We start from the raw sequence: 19,675 nt of genomic DNA on the forward strand, positions 1-19,675 counted from the left end.
TTTATAGACTGTCTACAAAATGAAAACAGTAAAATAATACAATACCATGTATGTCAGTGCAGTCTGCTCATACAAATAGTGCTTCTATTCTCAATGAATACCATTGACAAAATGGTCATGTGATGAACAATTTTAGCTTAGGTTTCAGTAAATCATATTGCACAACTTCCATGGCAGCTTACTTATTTCATTGGTATTCCTTGTGATCCTGATGATTTACTTCAAGATTGGTGATACAACGGATATGACTCTCCAAGAGTCTTCCCACACAATGCCGCAATAATAACCTCCCTAACAAGGTCTATAGTGCTTGCTTTGTATTATAGCCTACTACCCAGATTGCATGCAATCCTTGAAACAATGTTGAGTCAGTGTTGATGCGTCAATGCTAAATGCATTGAATTAACGTTACAAAGTGATGTTGCTTCAGTATCACTTTTGCACCCTCAGTTAATGTTGAAGCAATGTTGAGATTTCAACCTCAAATCAATGGTAATATTATTGATTCAACATTATAAAGTGATATTTTTTCAAAATCACTTTTGCACCCTCAGTTAATGTTTAAACAATGTTGAGATTTCAACAAAAAAAAAATCAATGATAATATCATTGAATCAACATTACGAAGTGATGTTGGTTCAATATCACGTTTGCAGCCGCATTTAATGTTGAAACAATGGTGAATAAAAAATCAACGGTAATGCTATTGAATCAACATTACACTATGATTGATTCTACATCACAGCTGTTGAATCAAGATTGGAATTAATGAAAAATTATCAATGGTAATATTGTTGAATCAGCATTACACTGTGATTGATTATACATCACTGCTGTTGAATCAATATTGAAATTAGCATAAATGATCAATGGTAACGTAAGTGAATCAACATTAAACTGTGGTGTTGATTCTACATCACTGCTGTTAAATCAATATTGAAATTAAAAATAATCATTAGTAATATTGTATGATCAATGTTAATGTGATGTTGATTTAACTGAAAAGTCAACATAAAATAATGTTCTGAACAACATTAATATTTCAGCTACACTTCAATGGTACGTCAACAAATTTCTGACCATTTCAAAGTTTTGGGAAAACCTTTTAAAACATAAATGATACCTTTCCAGCAGTTGAGTCAGTTTCTTTTATTTGACAGTTTAACACAATCAACAACAAAGAGAGAGAAAATTGAATTCTTTAAGAGTGGGGCAAAAAGGACAAAAGCATTACAACCTTTAAAAATAACATTACTTTCAGAAGTCTTATGTCATCATTACTACAAGTAGTCCAATGGCTCAAGTTTTCAAAATCTGGCTTGCATCAGACTACTGCCTCTTTTCCTTTGGGTTCTCTGAAATCTGAAAAAGAGAGCATGATGAACACCTCTGAACTATGGCCATTACATAAATCTCAGTTCATTTTCTGTGAAACTACATAGCATTCAAGTAACAAGTTTATCTTGTATAATAAAAGCGCTTAGGTTCCCTTTCGAGGGAGCTCGCGCTGCGTCGCCAAGGCAACGCTTTGGGGAATCCCTTCAGCGTAAGCGCTCCTGAAGACGTGTACAACTAGTCCAATCGTGATTGGTGCAACGTCATCCCGTGACGTATGCCGGCGGAATGCGGAAGCTATAAAAGTGTCGTCAAACACAGCTGTTTCAGCTCTCTGATCTTCAGCAAGCGTTCTGTGTCTCTGTCCGTCTTATTTGGTGTTGTTTGTCCCGTAGCAAAAACACATTATATTATTAGAAATGGCGAGTGAAGGGAGTAAGCAAAACTTCAGACCGTGCATTCCTCCCTGCCAGCGTTTCATAACGGAGGGAGATGCACATGAGTTTTGTGTTTACTGCATGGGAGCGGAGCATGCACGATCAGCCTTTGAGGCTGACTGCCCAGCGTGTGAAGCATTCCCTCTAAAATCGCTCCACTCCTGGGTGGCCTTGTTTGCTGAAAGTGGCCAGTTTGGCGTACCTCGTGGCTCAGGTCCTGCGGCTGCTGAGGCAGCTCGGCGTCTGCAGTCGTGGGGTTCGCAGATGGACCTGGCGGCGGGGGTTAAAAAACGACTGCGGCCCTTTCTCAGCCCTCAACCGCTGGGCCCAGTACTCAACACCAGGATCCGGAAGCCGGCTCCACGGCTTCTTCCGCCCCGTGCGAGCCATTAATGCTGAGTCCATCCGCCTCTGAGGAGGTGGATGTTCTCAGTATTGATTGTGATATGAGTGATTTGGGTGACTCGCCAGCCCAGTCACCACAGTATGAGGAGCTTGTTTCTCGGGCCATGGCGAAATTAAACATCGATTGGCCGGCCAGGAGACAGGAGGAGCGCAGTAAAAGCAAGCTTGATGAGCGCTTCCTCCAGTCAGCACAGCTATCTCCACGTCGGGGCTTGCCGTTCTTCCATCTCCACACTGAGGTGGCAAGATCCTGGAATAAGCCGTATTCATCTAGGCTTTCGAGCCCAACCGTCCATCATTATTCATCTCTGGTGGGGCTCAAACAGAATGGTTATGGGACGATGCCCAGGGTTGAGGAAACCCTGGCGGCATATTTGTCACCTGATGCTGCGTCGTCCCTCAAAGCTCCGACACTGCCCACCAAACCATGCCAAACTACATCATCGTTGGTGGGCAAGGCGTATATGGCAGCAGGTCAGGCCGGTGCCGGTTTACACACTATGGCACTTTTACAAGCCTATCAGGTCGACCTGCTGAGGGAATTGGATGAGGCTGAGGAGGTGCGGCCCGACGATATTAAAGAGCTCCATCTGGGCTACTGATTTACCTCTCCGTGCCACAAAGGAGACGGCTCGTGCCATCGGCCGCTCCATGGCAGCTTCATTGGCACCTCTGGTTGAACCTCTCAGGCATTAAGGAGAGGGACAGAACTTTCCTCCTTGATGCCCCGCTGTCGCCATCTGGTCTCTTCGGTGACGCCATTTCTACGGTCGTCAAGAGATTTCAGGAGTCAAAAAAACAGGCGGCAGCATTTCAGAGGTTCATCCCGCTGAAATCCAAATCCTAGGGGGCTGCAGCCAAGGAGCAGCCCCGCCCATATATAGAGAGGCCTGTAGAAAATTTAAATCGGTTGAACTCTGCCGCAGACGCGCTTCAGGGCACCAAACCTGCTCCATCGAATGTGGCTGGGGCCAGCCCCGAGAGGCTGGTACCCTTAGTGAATTTCCTTTTAGCAAGGGCTACAGACTTCAGTTCGGATCTCCCCCACCCAGGTTCAACGGAGTTTTGAACACGGTGGTGGGCCCCGAGCAGGCACAAGTGATGGAGGAGGAGGTTCAGTCTCTACTGGTGAAGGGGACCATAGATATCGTCCCCTCCCCAGAGAGAAACACCGGGTTCTACAGCCGGTATTTTATAGCTCCGAAGAAAGATGGAGGATTATGTCCTATTATAGATCTTCGTCCGCTCTCTGAGGAGATTTTGGTTCAAGGTGCTGATGTTGCCTCTCATCGTGAGTCAAATCAGGTCCGAGGACTGGTTTGTCACGATAGACTTAAAGGATGCGTATTTCCACATTTCCATCCTTCCGGGAACACAGGAAGTTCCTGAGGTTCGCTTTCGGGGGCATAGCGTACCAGTATCAGGTCCTTCCATTTGGCCTAGCTCTCTCTCCTCGCACGTTCACAAAGTGCATGGATGGTGCTCTAGCACCCCTCAGGCTTCAGGGAATTCGGGTGCTTAACTATATAGACAACTGGCTGGTATTAGCTCAGTCTCAAGAGCTGGCGGCACAGCATCGAGATGTTGTGCTCGACCATATGAAACGTCTGGGGCTGAGGCTGAATGCAAAAAAGAGCATGCTAACAGTTGTCTCCTGCACATATTGAGTCGGTTCTAGCAATGGTGTCCAGAATCAAGCTAGGCCAACTCATCACTGTAAAACAGTTTCAGAGACTGTTGGGGCTCATGGCAGCAGCGTCCAACGTGATACCTTTTGGCCTGTTGTACATGAGACCCCTACAGCGGTGGCTTAGGACCAGAGGGTTTTCCCCGAGGGGCAACCCATTTCGTACGATCAAGGTAACGCGCAGATGCCTTCGTTCCTTGGTCATATGGAAGAAACACTGGTTCCTGTCTCAGGGCCCTGTGTTGGGGGCGTCCTGTCATCGCAAGATAATTTCGACAAACGCATCCAGCTCAGGGTGGGGGGCGGTCAATGAAGGCCGCTCTACCTATGGTCTGTGGAGCGAAAGCATCTTTCAAGGCACATAAATTGCCAGGAGATGCTAGCAGTTTGGCTAGCCTTGCGGCATTTTCTCCCAGACCTCAGAGGCAACCATGTCCTAGTCAGAACAGACAATACAGCAGTGGTTGCCTATATAAATCACCAGGGAGGTCTGAGGTCGCGCCCCTTGTGCAAGCTGGCGCATCAGATCCTCCTTTGGTGTCAGGGAAAATTGCTCTCTCTGAGGGCAATGTATATCCCAGGACATCGGCGTCCTGTCGAGGCAGGGGCTGAGGCCCAGGGAGTGGAGACTGCACCCCGAGATGGAGAAAGTTTGGACAGGCGCAGGTGGATCTCTTCGCAAGCCAAGCGAACTCGCACTGTCCTCTGTGGTTCTCCCTTGCTCATCCAGCCCCCCTGGGGCTGTACGCATTTCCCCTGATCGCTCTGCTCCCGGGAGTTCTAAAGAGAGTTCGGCAGGATGGGGTCAGACTGTTCCTGGTAGCCACATGCTGGCCAGCCCGAGTGTGGTTCTCTGACATAATAGCTCTCCTCGACGGTCTCCCGTGGGAGATTCCGGTCAGGAGAGATCTCCTGACTCAGGCCGAGGGCTCAATATTTCACCCCTGGCCGGAGATGTGGAAACTTTGGGTCTGGCCCCTGAGGGGGACCAGCTCATAAATGAGGGTCTCTCTGCTGAGGTGGTAGAGACCATACTTAACTCTAGAGCTCCCTCCATGAGGAAACTGTATACTCTCAAGTGAAGGGTATTTTCTATATGGTGTAGGAGGAATCAACTCGAACCAGTTAACTGCCCGGTGGCTTCAGTGCTGGAATTCCTCCAGGACCGCTTTTCGGCTGGTCTTACACCATCTACTTTGAAGGTGCATGTGGTGGCTATATCTGCCTTCCACACACCTTTAGATGGTACATCCCTAGGGAGACACCATCTAATAACTTGTTTCCTCCGTGGAGCTCTGAGGATGAGGCCTACGGCTCAAGTCAGAATTCCCTCCTGGGACCTGACTATCGTTCTAGAAGGGTTATCCTTGGCACCCTTCGAGTCATTGGACACAGCACCTGACAAATTTGTCACACTTAAGTTGACATTTTTGTTGGCTATTACATCCCTCAAAAGAGTTGGGGACTTACAAGCTCTCTCTGTGGCTCCATCTTGCTTGGAGTTTGCCCCTGGCGGCGTCAAAGCTATCCTGCACCCTAGACCGGGTTACGTACCTAAGGTACCCACTAATGTGGCAAGGTCCACAGTCCTCCAGGCCTTTCATCCTCCTCCAACGTCGGCTGAACGCGAGAGGCTGCAATTGCTCTGTGCAGTCAGAGCTCTCCACTGTTATGTCAGGAAGACTTCTCATTGGAGAAAATCAGATCAGTTGTTAGTATGCTTCGGGCCCCCAAAGAAGGGTTGCCCGGCTACTAAACCTACCATCAGCAGGTGGATTGTAGAGGCCATTTCCAGGGCATATGAGGTGCGCAGGTTGCCTTCACCTCTGCCTCTTAGGGCCCATTCCACTCGAAGTATGGCATCGTCCTGTGCACTATGGTCGGGGGCCTCTCTCCAAGATATTTGTGATGCGGCGGGTTGGTCTTCCCCACACACCTTAATTAGATTCTATAGTTTGGATCTATCGGTCACGCCCGGTTCCCAATTTCTTATGTCCTAGTTTGTGCCATTTCTGCTTCACATCAGGACAGGCATTTTGTTAGTATGGCGGTACGCGGGTATTCATTCCCCAAAGCGTTGCCATGGCGACGCAGCGCGAGTTCCCTCGAAAGGGAACATCTCAGGTTATGCATGTAACCATGGTTCCCTGAGAGGGGAACGAGACGCTGTGTCCCCTTGCCATACTTCCTGCATGCCTGTCAACCGCTTGCTTCAGATCAGTAGCTGAAACAGCTGTGTTTGACGGCTCTTTTATAGCTTCCGCATTCCGCCGGCATACGTCACGGGATGACGTTGCACTAATCACGATTGGACTAGTTGTACATGTCTTCAGGAGCGCTTACGCTGAAGGGATTCCCCAAAGCGTTGCCATGGTGACGCAGCATCTCGTTCCCCTCTCAGGGAATCATGGTTACATGCGTAACCTGAGACATTTTCTTTTAATGAAAATTTCTTTAAAGCTGTAGATTCACCTTGTGTAGAACTTAATCTGTTTAAATATCACAAAATAGCCATGTCAGTCACATTCTCAAACACAAGGTGTAGTTTTTTTTTTGTTTTTGATTCAGTGGAAACAGGCTAAACAGAATGGAGATTAGTTACATTCCTCAAATTTAATACAGATTCAGGAATATGAATGATTACCTGGTCAAGCAGAGTTAAGGCACAGGATAGCATCAAGTCCCAGGTCAGGTGATAATCCTATCGACTACAACTCAATATATTATCAATGTCACATTTATCAAGAGGGTGCTTCTCATTTTTTTTTTTATTGTCCATCCTCATCTGCCTTCATTCCTATTAAATAAATCAAGGTACTCTGCAAGCATTGAGTAATAGATGCAATACATGGGCTATGTGTAAAGTATGATATTCTTGCTCAAGTTCATGTCACTTGCACTAATAAATAAATATATCCTAATAAATATAACTAAAGCAAGATGCATGCACTTTTTAAGAATTTAGAAAATGGATGGTTTATTCAAACAAACATTTTTAAATAAAGATATCTTATTAGATTCGGTAACAATAAATCAAATGCAAATAACAAGTACAAAAAACAAACAAACAAACAAAAGAACATAGAAATAATAAGAAAGATGCACCATTGTTTGAAACCCAGAGAAGTCAGGTGGTTCAACAAACAACACACAACTGTATAGGATGCACCTGTGTTTTCTCTCGAATGAGAAGGAATTGATTAGACTACTGAGAAGTGCACATGCAAAAACAAAATGGGCGTTTACCAATTAGTGGCCAATTTCAAACTACAATGGATGTTTTTCAACCATTTTTCAACAGACTTGCTAAAATTATGAAGGCCCACCCCAAACCAAGCCCCCAGTGGATTAGAGCAAATCGGGTAAAAATGTGTGGTTTGAAAACGCCCCACTGGTTGGGAAACACCCATAGTGTTCTGCAGAGATACAGACCTGCAGAATCTTGTGGTCTTCAACTACAAATCACTGTTAGTTCAATATCACTTGTCTCCACCCATGTGTGCTGTTGACTTTCATCAAAATTTCAATGTTGATCCAACATACATTAAACATTGAAATGTCAATCTCAACCAAAATGATGGTTTGGATCAAAACTCAACATTGTATCAATGTCACCACGCAATCTGGGTACTGACCCTAATGAATTTATTAATTTAACGAATTAATTGCGGGTGAGAGAACATCTCGGTTACGTATGTAACCTTAGTTCCCTGAGTAGGAACTACGTCAAAGTGCTGTGGGAACGCCTCTGCATGATTGCGCCGTGAAGCACGTATGAAATCAGTCCAACTGAGTGACGGAACGTCATAGGTGGGTGACGTCACTGACCAGGAAACTATAAAGCATACCCGAAAACCCATTCATTCAGCTTCTTGAAAACTGAAGCAAGTCGCTTACGGGCATGCTGGGAGTATGGCAGGGCGACACAGCGTCTCGTTCCCTACTCAGGGAACTAAGGTTACATACGTAACCGAGACATTCCCTTTCAAGGGAACTTGAGCTGCGTCAAAACGCTGCGGGAACGGGAATACCCACGTTGCCATATGATCAAGTGACCGTCCGTGTGAAATCGATAAGATTATCAAATGCTTTAGAAGTTCATGTTAACTAATGTAGTTAATTAATGTTAACCTTATTCATTTAGTCTTTGTAAAAACAAAATGCAGGTTTCCCAAGTCTTTTGTCAAAAAAAGCAAAAATAACTCTTTCTTATAGATATTATAAGGTCTATTCCACTGTTTATTATTTCTAATCTCCCTCTAATATATACTGTTAAATAATAGTTTGTTTCCTACACACGTTTATCCCTCTTCGGCTTTTCTATCAGGACTCTTCAAACCAAAAGTAAGGACTCACAATGAGCCGCTCTTTTGTGAGAGATTCTGCACCTGCTAAACTCCCATATCTTCATCCTTCTCTCATCATCATCATCATCATCATGACTGTATAAAACATCTGCAGCTGATCATACAGGCCTATCGAGACACATTTTAAGCAGTGACAGACTATATATCTGAAACATTTTTTTATTCTTGTAAAATTATCATGCATGCCGTTTGAATTACATCATAATAACTAGAAAATAGACTTTTAAAAAGTCTTTTAAAAAGTCTCAGCTATAAGGAAATATTAATTTTAAGATATATTTATAGTTTTTTGCACTAGTGACATTAAGATTAGAACATAATGTCCACGTTAACACTTTTGTAAAACTGTAATATTTGTACTAATTGTTACATTCATAATTTTATTAAATTATAATCATTAATGCAAAATATTTCTCCTCATTCATACCTTTTTATTTTACCCAAACAAGTGAATTATATTATTAAATGTGATTTATGCGAAAACAAAAGATGTGTTAAATATTTGAATCTATACTACTATGCACATATCGAAATGATATAGCCTAATATAAATAATAGTCAAACTGTGAAACAAATAAGCAGTTAACAAGCATCTTTAACAAGCCTGACAAACGAGAAACTTCTATTTAGTCATTTAGTTTGAGTTGGTTGTCTGAAAATAACTTACCGTGTTTTTTTGAGTCCAACACTCCATAGTCAGGCTTCTTGTTCGTGAAGTGTTTCTTCACCAAGAAAGACCTTGGCATCGTACCTTGGGTCTTTTAAAGGAAACTACTTTTGCCTTCTGACCACGAGCTTTAAGCGGGAGATGTTGAGTGTTGAATAAATAGCTGATGTTTGGAGGTTGTCTTTGCGCCACATTCTCGAGTAGAGAAGAGAGAGTCAGGTGCAGGCTAGAACTGGACGGACATCTTGCTCGGCCAATCAGAATGAAAGGACAAGTGTAGGAGGGCGGGGCCGTGTTTGTCGAGACATTCCGCGGCAAACAGGTGCACGCGCGCGATCAAAACAGCAGACTTTGTGATGAAACATATGGCATGTGTTTCCCCAGAGATTATCTTTGTTTTTTTCACCCTCACTCTCTAGACAACTCGATGATAAAAACATATCCTAACACGGTCAATGCTTAAAATGTGGTGAATCGTTTAAGGTATAAAACGTTTCAGAGTTTTTGTCCTAACCAGCCGCGACGGCGACACGCGACGACATTTTACAAACGGTTTCTACTTCGCGACTGGAGCAACAATATACAAAGTATGACAATGATCATCTCTGGTACTGTTTATGTCCTTTAATTAATGTTAAAAGCGTCTAATGTGAGTTTGAATTTCATTTTGTGTGTCTTTTATAGTCGTACTGAAAACGACAATGGATAATTCACTTCAGACCTTGAAAATAAATTAAACAAGAACGCTCAAACTGTGAACAAACAAGTGTATTTTATGACAAGGACTGTTTCAGTCACTCAGCGTGTATTTTTTTAAATATGTTAGAATTATGCCTAATATTTATCCATTTCGTTATGAATTCAGTGTGTTTGCAGAGAGACTCCGCCCACACGCGCTTCTGATTGGCTGTGATTTTTGATTGATTTTTGTCGCGTCTGGTGTGGACAGACAATTTGCTATCTATTGATCTATCTATCGATCGATCGATCGATCGATCAATTTATCGATCGATCGATTTATCAATCGATCAAAAACATTTAACATATCCAGCACATATTTCATGACAGTACTGCATTTTAACAGCTACAGTGATGCATAAACAAAACAGAAGGAGAAGATAACGAGGATACAGATTTGATTTATAACTGTTTTCATTCAACAGGATGACTGAAATACAGGGAAATAATGTACTATAAAGAAATATTTTTAGCTTGGCTTGTTGTTGGCTATTTCTACAGTTGGGTTATATATGGTAAATGATAACATTATTGGGAACCAATTTTTAACATTTTCTTTATTATTATTATTATTTTTTTCTTTTAGAAGCATAAACTAAAGTTCCCATGCAGAACGTTTCAGGAACCAGAAATAAAGTTGCATGTAGGCCTATGCCTTCTGCAAATAATAAATAGATAATTGAGTGTTGCAAGCAAATCGTTTCTGGTATGAATTTTGTCTGTCTTGACTCTAATATTAATGAAATAGATTTGATAGTAGCAGTTTGCGTAATGGTCATTATATGTCCAGCAACCAGTGGGTTAATGAAGGTTTAACAAAACAGGAACCACGTGGACCATGTAAAAAAAAACCTATGTAATATTTTTAAATGTCAGAGAAATGTCAAATCAAATGTACAATAGAGATAGAAAGGTTGAGTCTACAACTGTATTCAACATCGCCATCTAGTGTGCCATTAGTGTACTCACATGTGCATCAAGAGATTTTTTTACAGTTTGTTAAAGGGATAATTCACCCCCAAATATTAAAATACAATCATCATTTACTCATCCTTATGCTGTTTCAAACTGATATGATTTTTTTTCCATGCAGGGAGATGTTAGGCAAGAATCACAGCCTTTCATTCTCTTTCATTATATGGAAAGAAAAGATGTGATAAAGAAAAAAAAAAGTCACTAACATTTACCTTTTGTTGCTCCCTGAAGAAAGAGATTTATGCAAAATACTTTACACATCTCCGCCAACCCCACTGCTTACAAGAACATATTAACCACCGTCTTTGCTGGAGAACCAATTTTTTTGTGTGCGTACCTGACATGGTACCTTCTGGTTTTATTCTGTCCAAAAGCCACAAGCACAGTATTTGTAGATTCCATCGGATATACAGAAGGAATCTTTTCATACATCTCCATTAACAACATAATTGCTTCGGCACCTGTGTCGAGTTCAAACTTGACATCCACTCCATTCAGATGACCTGCAGTACTGTTTATTAAAAGCTTGCAAAATAGCTTGCATAGTATGATTTTATTCATCTTCATAATCGATCGTGAGAGTTATAAAATTCCAATTCCTCTTCACCTATTGTGTGAAACAAATCTTTTTCTTCAGTCCCAGTTGCCGTCATATACAATAAAAATCTTTGCTCCCACCTCCACCAATTCTCTGCGATATTGCCTGAGAGTTTTACAGGCAATTGTGGCTTAAATTGTTCCATTTAGTCTGTTTATCCTTCTCTAAACAAACACAGACTTACTTCACTGATGTGCCATTCATTTGTTTGCATCAGGAATCCTTCATTCAGCACCTGTTTACATCCTCATTGTACTGCAGAGTCACTACTTCTGACACCACGTCATGTTTCTCATAATGGACTATGAGAGCAACTGAGACAAAGACGCTGCAAAGTCAGTCAGACCAACATACTGTAGTTAGAGTGGCGCAGTCCCACCACTTGTTTTTGTCCTCAGAGTTCCCCTTATACATAAGCGTGTCAAATTTGGTGAAAATATCTCATTTCATTTAAGAGTTATAGACATGTATATGTATGAACACATAAAAAATACTCAAAACTGACTTTGATTGCATCTTTTTGTCATTTACTATCAAAATTTTGACATTTGGCCATTAGCTTATTATCAACGACCTATGTTTTCGATTTTCCTACGGTGGTAGGAAACGGTTTCGAAGATATTCGCGAAAGTTGTTTAAACGCTAAATCACAACGTTGCACTAACCATAAGGTGAAACAAACCTAGCAAGTTCGGTATCATTGGAAATAATATCCCGTGAAAATAAGTCAACCACATCCAAAGTTATAAGCATGTAAATATTTTTTTCACCACTAGGTGGCGCTGGTCTGAATCTTCTCAGACTCCTTCGGGGCATCGTGTCGATGACCCATACCGAGTTTCGTAACAATATGTTCATGCGTTCGTAAAATACAGCATTTGTAAATATATATCTACCCATACTTGAAATGAGCTGTTTTATCGGTATTTGAGCGATATCTGTAAAGAAAAACTGTAAACTGTAAACTACAAATCAAAGGGTGATCAGGCCTTTTCTGTGGCTGGGCCAAGGTTTGGAATGGTCTCTCTTTCACTGGACATTTTAAAATCTCCTGTTAAATCGTATTTTTTATTCTTTAGCTTTTGAGAACGTAATTTTTTTTTAATTGTGTAGATGCTTTGTACTCTGTACAGCAATTTGGATAAATCTATATTGTGTTTAAATGTGCTTTATAAATAAATGTTATTGCAGTAGATCTTCATTTCTGACATGCTGTGATTAAGCATTTGTAAATAAGATCAGAAAGATCCATGATTTTGGTATTGGGTAAGCTTTAGCACACCAGGGTGACTAAGAACATGAAATTGTCCAGCCATGACTTCCTGTTTCACAGGAGTATAAACATGAGGAAACACAAAGGCCAAATTCCCGTAATCATTCATCACAACGAGTAAAACCTAAGTATATATTACTGATATGCAGCAAAAGATTGTTGAGCTTCACAAAATAGAAAGTGGCTGTAAGAAAATAGCTAAAGCATTGAAAATTCCCATTTCCACCATCAGGGCAATAATTAAGAAGTTCCAATCAACTAAATATGTTACAAATCTGCCTGGAAGAGGACGTGTGTCTAAATCGTCCTAATGCGCGGTGAGGAGGAGAGTTTGAGTGGCCAAAGACTCTCCAAGGATCACAGCTGGAGAATTGCAGAAAATAGTTAAGCCTTGGGGTCAGAAACCCTAAAAAAATATCAAACTGCACCTTCATCACCACATGTTTGGGAGAGTTTCAAGAAAAAGATTCTGCTCTCATCCAGAAACAAACTCCAGCATATTCAGCTCTCAGACACGACTGGATCGGCAAACTTAACTGGGTTCTATGGGCAGATAAAACTAAAAATGTACTTGTTAGCATCAAACACTCAAGATGTGTTTGGTGCACACATTTATAGAAAAGTACCCCATGTCCACAGTTAAATATACTGCTGGATCTTTATTGTTGTGGGCCTGATTTTCTGTAAGAGTCCTGGACATCTTGTTCAGATACAAGGCGTCATGGGTTTTATCTCCAAAACTGCAGCTCTTGTGGGGTGTTCCCGGTCTGCAGTGGTCAGTATCTATCAAAAGTGCTCCAAGGAAGGAACAGTAGTGAACCGGCGACAGGGTCACGGGCGGCCAAGGTGGGGAGCGAAGGCTGGCCCGTGTGGTCCGACAGACGAGCTACTGTAGCTCAAATTGCTCACGAAGTTAATGCTGGTTCTGATAGAAAGGTGTCAGAATACACAGTGCATCGCAGTGTGTTGCGTATGGAGCTGCATAGATGCAGACCAGTCAGGGTGCCCATGCTGACCCCTGTCCACCGCCGAAAGAGCCAACAGTGGGCACGTGAGCATCAGAACTGGACCACGGAGCAATGGAAGAAGGTGGCCTGGTCTGATGAATCAGATTTTCTTTTACATCACATGGATGGACGGGTGTGTGTGCGTCACACACCTGGGGAAAACACATGGCACCAGGATGCACTATGGGAAGAAGGCAAGCCAGCGGAGGCAGTGTGATGCTTTGGGCAATGTTCTGTTATATATATATATATATATATATATATATATATTATACACACACACACACACACACTATATTGGCAAAGTTTTGGGACGCCTGCCTTTACGTGCACATGAACTTTAATGACATCCCATTCTTAATCCGTAGGGTTTAATATGGAGTTGGCCCACCCTTTGCAGCTATAACAGCTTCAACTCTTCTGGGAAGGCTTTCCACAAGGTTTAGGAGTGTGTTTATGGGAATTTTTGACCATTCTTCAAGAAGCGCATTTGTGAGGTCAGGCAGTGATGTTGGCGAGAAGGCCTGGCTCGCAGTCTCCGCTCTAATTCATCCCAAAGGTGTTCTGTCGGGTTGAGGTCAGGACTCTGTGCAGGCCAGTCAAGTTCCTCCACACCAAACTCGCTCATCCATGTCTTTATGGACCTTGCTTTGTGCACTGGTGCGCAGTCATGTTGGAACAGGAAGGGGCCATCCCCAAACTGTTCCCACAAAGTTGGAAGCATGAAATTTTCCAAAATGTCTTGGTATGCTGAAGCATTAAGAGTTCCTTTCACTGGAACTAAGGGGCCAAGCCCAACCCCTGAAAAACAACCCCACACAATAATCCCCCTCCACCAAACTTTACACTTGGCACAATGCAGTCAGGCAAGTACCGTTCTCCTGGCAACCGCCAAACCCAGACTCGTCCATCGGATTGCCAGACAGAGAAGCGTGATTCGTCACTCCAGAAAACACGTAATTTGGCTCTAGAGATCATGTATAACAACGATACCATAAAATAAAGTGTTACCACAGTTTCACCCAGAAATTAGTGACAAATACGATAAAGTTGGTCACAACCATTTCATGCAGACTTTAAAAATATTCATTTGACCATGGTTGTGTGTGAAGTGTTCTCTCTGTAACACACTTGGAAACAAAAACAGTAAAAGTAATTTGTTTAATAAAATATGCAAATGCAGTGTAAAAATGTAATGCTGCAACAAGCATATAACTATATAAAAGAAATAAAAACATACATTAACAACCTTGCAGCTGAGGGGAAAAGGACAGAAATAGAGACCTGCAAATATCATACAAAAAATTCTTGAAAAATCAGTGCTTTTCATTTTTATCTGTTCCAACTTTAAACATAATATTAAATCACCAGACCATAAAGTGAAGTATAAAATTCTCATATTTTGCACTTTTAAACCATCAATGTGAAATGAACAAAAACCAAAAAGTCTTAATCCTCTTCTCCTCCAAACATGTCTGCCAGCTTCTTGAAGCGTGGGCCCCAGTCATTGAGGAAGTCGTAGTCTTGGTCATGTCCTGAGCTAGAAGAGTTGATGGAGCTGAGCGAACCGGCATCTGAGCCGCCTCCTTCATAGTCGAACACCAGGAGGGAGTCGTAGGGGGGCGCTGTGGGGTCGTTATCTGCAGCATTCAGATTCTAAGGTACAAAGAATTGTGTTACTGTCATACTTAAACCTGGCTTTAAAAAAGGAATTCTCTTAATTGATGTTTAACAAAGTAACAACCACTTACATCATCAATGAATGTGCCAATCTCCTCAGGGTTGGCTGGTCGAGGTCTATACTGAGGTGCTATCATGAAAGTGGGTGCCACATCGTTTCTGAACACTTCAGGTCTGTTGTCTAAGCCTCGATGCAACACACTCAGATCATAGTCCTGTGCAGAAAGGGTGTTTGATATTTAAAAAGAACTGCAAACAGGAAACCATCTACTACATAACAGCAGACAGTTGGTCAGCATGTAATCACATTCACACACCTTGCATTCACAGCACATCAACATCAGCGTAATTGCAACAGCAGGTATGCAGCAAGCATTCACACTCCTGTCCCGTCCTGTTGACTTCTGGTTTACCAAGTTATTTCCTTTTATAATGCCCATTCATTAGACAAGAGTCACTGCAAGTGGAGCATTGCAACTACTACAAACTACAGCTGCACGGTTAATCATTAAGAGATTGCGATCTTGATTCAAACACCCAATTATCTTATTCTTAATTGACAGGTAAATTAAAACTTTGACAAGTACGATCAGTGAACATTCAGATCTGAGTTCTGATCCCAGAGAGAGCAGTTGTCATGTATAGGTAGATTCACAAAGTCTTTTCAACCACACAGTATCATTATTTCTGTCTTACAATCATTCAAATTAATCACAGAAGTACTAGGATAAACGTTTATAGTTCGGATATAAACACTGATGTCTATGGTAGCTATCAAAATAGTTATCACCTTTTTAAAGTAACTTGACACTACCAATAACTATCAACTACATCGTTACACCAGTAGGTGGCAAAAAGTGACTTAAATGTAATGGAATCATTCATTCAAAACTCAGATTCATACAGTAATGAAACAAGTTAAGTTTTTTGAGTGAGTCATTGAATCATTTATTCAACCTGATTAAAAAAAAAAAAAAAAAAAAAAAGTTAAACATTTTCTAAACAGACTGGAGCAATTAACATTTTGTCAGAACCTATTAAATGCACAGCTATAGATTGTCTGCATCACTTCAGTCAACCTTAAGGCGACCTCACACATGATGTTTGGTTGGATTTTGCCGTTGCAGACAAACTTCCAAGCTCTGTGACAAAACCCCCAGATCACAGCCGAATCAGAGAGCTCATTGCCGAACCTCTTTGCCATTATCACCACATTATTTTGTAGCATGTGTGTGTGACGCAACAACAAGACCATATGGGCAGGGTGAGGTTTCTCCAAAGACAGTTTCATAAAATAGTAAACCTAACATTTCAGCCTTTAATCCATTTCTTAAGAAAAGAGACAAATCAAAATTCGGCAATCTCCTGGCATAATCGAAGTTCCAAACATAGGCTTGGGGGGAGCCTAATCATTCCCGTCATCATTATGAGCTTACACTGATGAGCCAAAACTTTATGACCAGTCACATGTGAAGTGAATATGACTGATCATCTCCTAACAAGGCCACATATTAATGTCTGGGTAGATAAGATGGTAAGCAAACAATCAGTTCTCATATTCAATGTGTTGGATGCAGGAGAAATGGGCAAGAATAAAGACCTTGAATTTGACATGGGCCAAAATGTTATGGCAAGGCGACTAGTTCAGAGCATCTCTGAAACGGCAAAGCTTGTGTGTTGCTCCCGGTCAGCAGTGGTGAGAATTTACCAACTGGTCCGAGGAGGGACAAACCGGCGACAGGGTGTCAGGCACCCAAAGCTCATTGATGCACGAGGGCAATGAAGGCTATCCCCAATGGTCTGAGCCAACAGAAGGCCTACTGTGGCACAAGTCCCACAAAAAAAAATGTAATGTTATGGGAGGAAGGTGTCAACACAGTGCATTGGACTGTGCTGCGTATGGGGCTGCGTAGCCACAGACCAATCTTTTTGCCTATATGTCCACCGTTGAAAGGCTGGAAATGTATCAACCAAAGACAGACAGTCTTAAAAAGGGATATAATAAAAAAAGGCTAGATCATAAAAGAGCTATATGATGGAGACAACTGTGGGAGTCAAAGGGTCTGAAAGATGATGCCATGGTTGCAGTATTTCTTTTGGACAGGCAGGTCCATGGTATGATTAGATTTTGATGTGTTTTGATAGTAACACAATGTAGCTTATGCAGTTTGTGTACCTTTACAAATTAGCTCAATGACAGCAGCACCCAGCTTCTAATCAGAAACTATTGTTATGTTTTCAAAGTTACGAGCAAACTACAACATCCACACCTTTGGTGCATGGATTCGTAAGGCCACCACCACCAGATGATTCGACCATTTGAGTCTTGCTGCAAACAATGAGTGAAACGTCTTGTTTCCTCCAATTAAAATACCCTCAGCGTCCCTGAGTGTGTTGTGCGTGCCGTCCTTAGTACGAAAGCTAGTTTTGTATCGTCCCTTCACTTGATATTCTGACATTGCTGACGTTGCTGGAGCGGCTGAGAAAGAGTGCGCTGTCATTATACAGTACAAGAGCGACCTCTAGAGGCGAAATAAAAACTGACTAAAAAACTACTGATGCCTCGTGGAGTTTGTTTTGACACGTGACGTGAGGCTACGCGCTGCACAGAGTGCGACACTTCAAAAACGGATTTAAAACGGACAACAAAACGGTATGTTATACAGTGTACACTACAGTACATGTTTTCAAATCATTATAAAGTAATTAGTTTGTTGACTAGATGCTGCATTAGTGGGGAACAGTAGTATGTTTGCCGTCGAGGCTGAGAGGATTCTAACATTAGCAGTACCTCAAGCGGTTAAAACAATGTGACAAAAACACCAACTGTTTAATGTCACGATTGTTACCATTCATTTGCATTAGTTTATATCCATTTGTTCGCTGTTATGCATTCGTTATCTAGCGAAGCTGCATATTTAAACTGTGTCCTCATCATGCAGCGACAGAAACAACAAATCAGAAATGCATTCGATTTCAGTTCTTTTTTTATCGCCACTGTAATACATTTTGAATAGATAATCATCAAGTTTTTTTAAAATAGACGCAAATAATGTGTGAAAGTATACATATAATAGACCCATGCTATGCTTTTGTGTGTAAAGATGGCAATTTTTAAGCATGACTGTTTGGATTTATATGAAATGGTAACACTTTCAATAAGAGTCCATTTGTAACATTAAATAAGGTTAATAAAAATATTGTTCATTGTTAATTTCAACATTTACATTTTAAAGTTGTCTCTTACATTAGTTATAATGCACTATCAATTAACATGAACGATCAATGTATAATTAATATATTAGTATTTTTTATATTTAAAAATTACAATAAACATTTAACCATTTTTTTTTTAATTCAAAGAAACAAAATGTAAGAAAGAGTTAAAACTGAACACAATCTTGCTGCTCAAACTGTGTATAGAACAATTCTTAATATTTTTTTGCTCCTTTAGTATTTTACATTTACTTGTACTTTTACTTTCAATACTTAAGTACGTTTAATATCAAAAAAATACTTCAGTACAAAAAAATATCACATACTTTAAAACTTTTACTCAAGTAATATTCTAAACAGTGACTTTAACTTCAACCAAAGTCATTTTCCGGTAAGATATCTATACTTTTAAGTATGGTTTTCGAGTACTTTATACACCACTGACCGTACTGTAAAATTTTCTCACCGGTGAATAACACTATATAATCCAATAATGTTGTCTCTGGTCGTCTCGCTTCTGGACTGTGCGCGTTCATGTTTTGAGGAGGCGTGGTTTTGGACAGCGATTTGCAGGGAGGGTGGGACGTACACTTTCAATGCTAGCAGGCTAAAGTTTGCATTTTCCCAGAACACCTGCTGCACCTTTAATATGTGAACTATATTATCAAAAATCTTAGTGTTCTCAGGCTTTTATTTGTGCTTAATGGATAAAACAACAGAGCTGCGCTCTCAGGATTATGGCTGCTGTAAATTTGACATGCCACAAGATGGCACTGTTTAAAATACAATTCTTTCCCGGAAACAATCAGAGAAAAGCTTTGAAGATTCAAGACGCTTCATTTCTCCATCCCTACCACCTACCTAAACATTGTTGCAGACCAGGTACACCCCTCCAAGACAGTGGTGTTCCTTGGTGGAAGAGGCATCCGTCGGCAGGATAATGCACAGCACACATTGTTCAGAAATAATTTGAGGAACATGAAGAGTTCAAGGTGTTGCCCTGGCCTTCAAATTCCCCAGACCTCAATTTAATTGAGCATCTGTGGGATGTGGCAAATCCCATGGCACTTCTCAAAGAGTAGGGGTGTAAACCGGGAATCCTGGCCAAATTCTCTCCATTGGCCCTTATCAATCATGGTCTCCTAATAATCCCCATCCCCTGAATTGGCTCACTCCCCTCCACCTAAAGCTGCCATGTGGTCAGAGCACCGGCACCGTTGTACTGTGGCTGCAGTCACATCATCCAAGTGGATGCTGCACACTGGTGGTTGAGAAGAGACCCCTGATATG

General features: G+C 41.5%; 1 protein-coding gene and 1 long non-coding RNA gene across 33 annotated transcripts in view; one reads left to right on the forward strand and one right to left on the reverse strand.

The window, feature by feature from the left end:
* Positions 1-16,155, forward strand: part of LOC127516477 (uncharacterized) — a 30,799-nt gene extending 14,644 nt beyond the window's left edge. The window contains exon 2 of the long non-coding RNA XR_007930996.1: positions 15,531-16,155. This is a non-coding gene — a long non-coding RNA (uncharacterized LOC127516477). The remainder of the gene's footprint in view (positions 1-15,530) is intronic.
* LOC127516447 (B-cadherin-like) overlaps positions 1-19,675 on the reverse strand; it is a 133,631-nt gene that overhangs the window by 15,390 nt on the left and 98,566 nt on the right. For 25 of the 32 annotated variants that reach the window (XM_051901086.1, XM_051901085.1, XM_051901061.1 and 22 more), the window contains 2 exons: positions 15,241-15,384; positions 14,637-15,145 (listed from right to left, as the gene is read on the reverse strand). The exons of 5 other annotated variants lie outside the window; for them this stretch is intronic. In XM_051901086.1, the coding sequence (XP_051757046.1) occupies positions 14,939-15,145; positions 15,241-15,384 (351 nt within the window). In that variant the 3' untranslated portion in view covers positions 14,637-14,938. Of the gene's footprint in view, positions 1-45; positions 61-8,898; positions 9,064-14,636; positions 15,146-15,240; positions 15,385-19,675 lie in introns of those variants that run through there. 2 more of the 32 variants (XM_051901087.1, XM_051901092.1) reach the window with 2 other exon arrangements.

The sequence above is a fragment of the Ctenopharyngodon idella genome, chromosome 7 (assembly GCF_019924925.1).
Source record: "Ctenopharyngodon idella isolate HZGC_01 chromosome 7, HZGC01, whole genome shotgun sequence".
Taxonomy (NCBI): domain Eukaryota; kingdom Metazoa; phylum Chordata; class Actinopteri; order Cypriniformes; family Xenocyprididae; genus Ctenopharyngodon; species Ctenopharyngodon idella.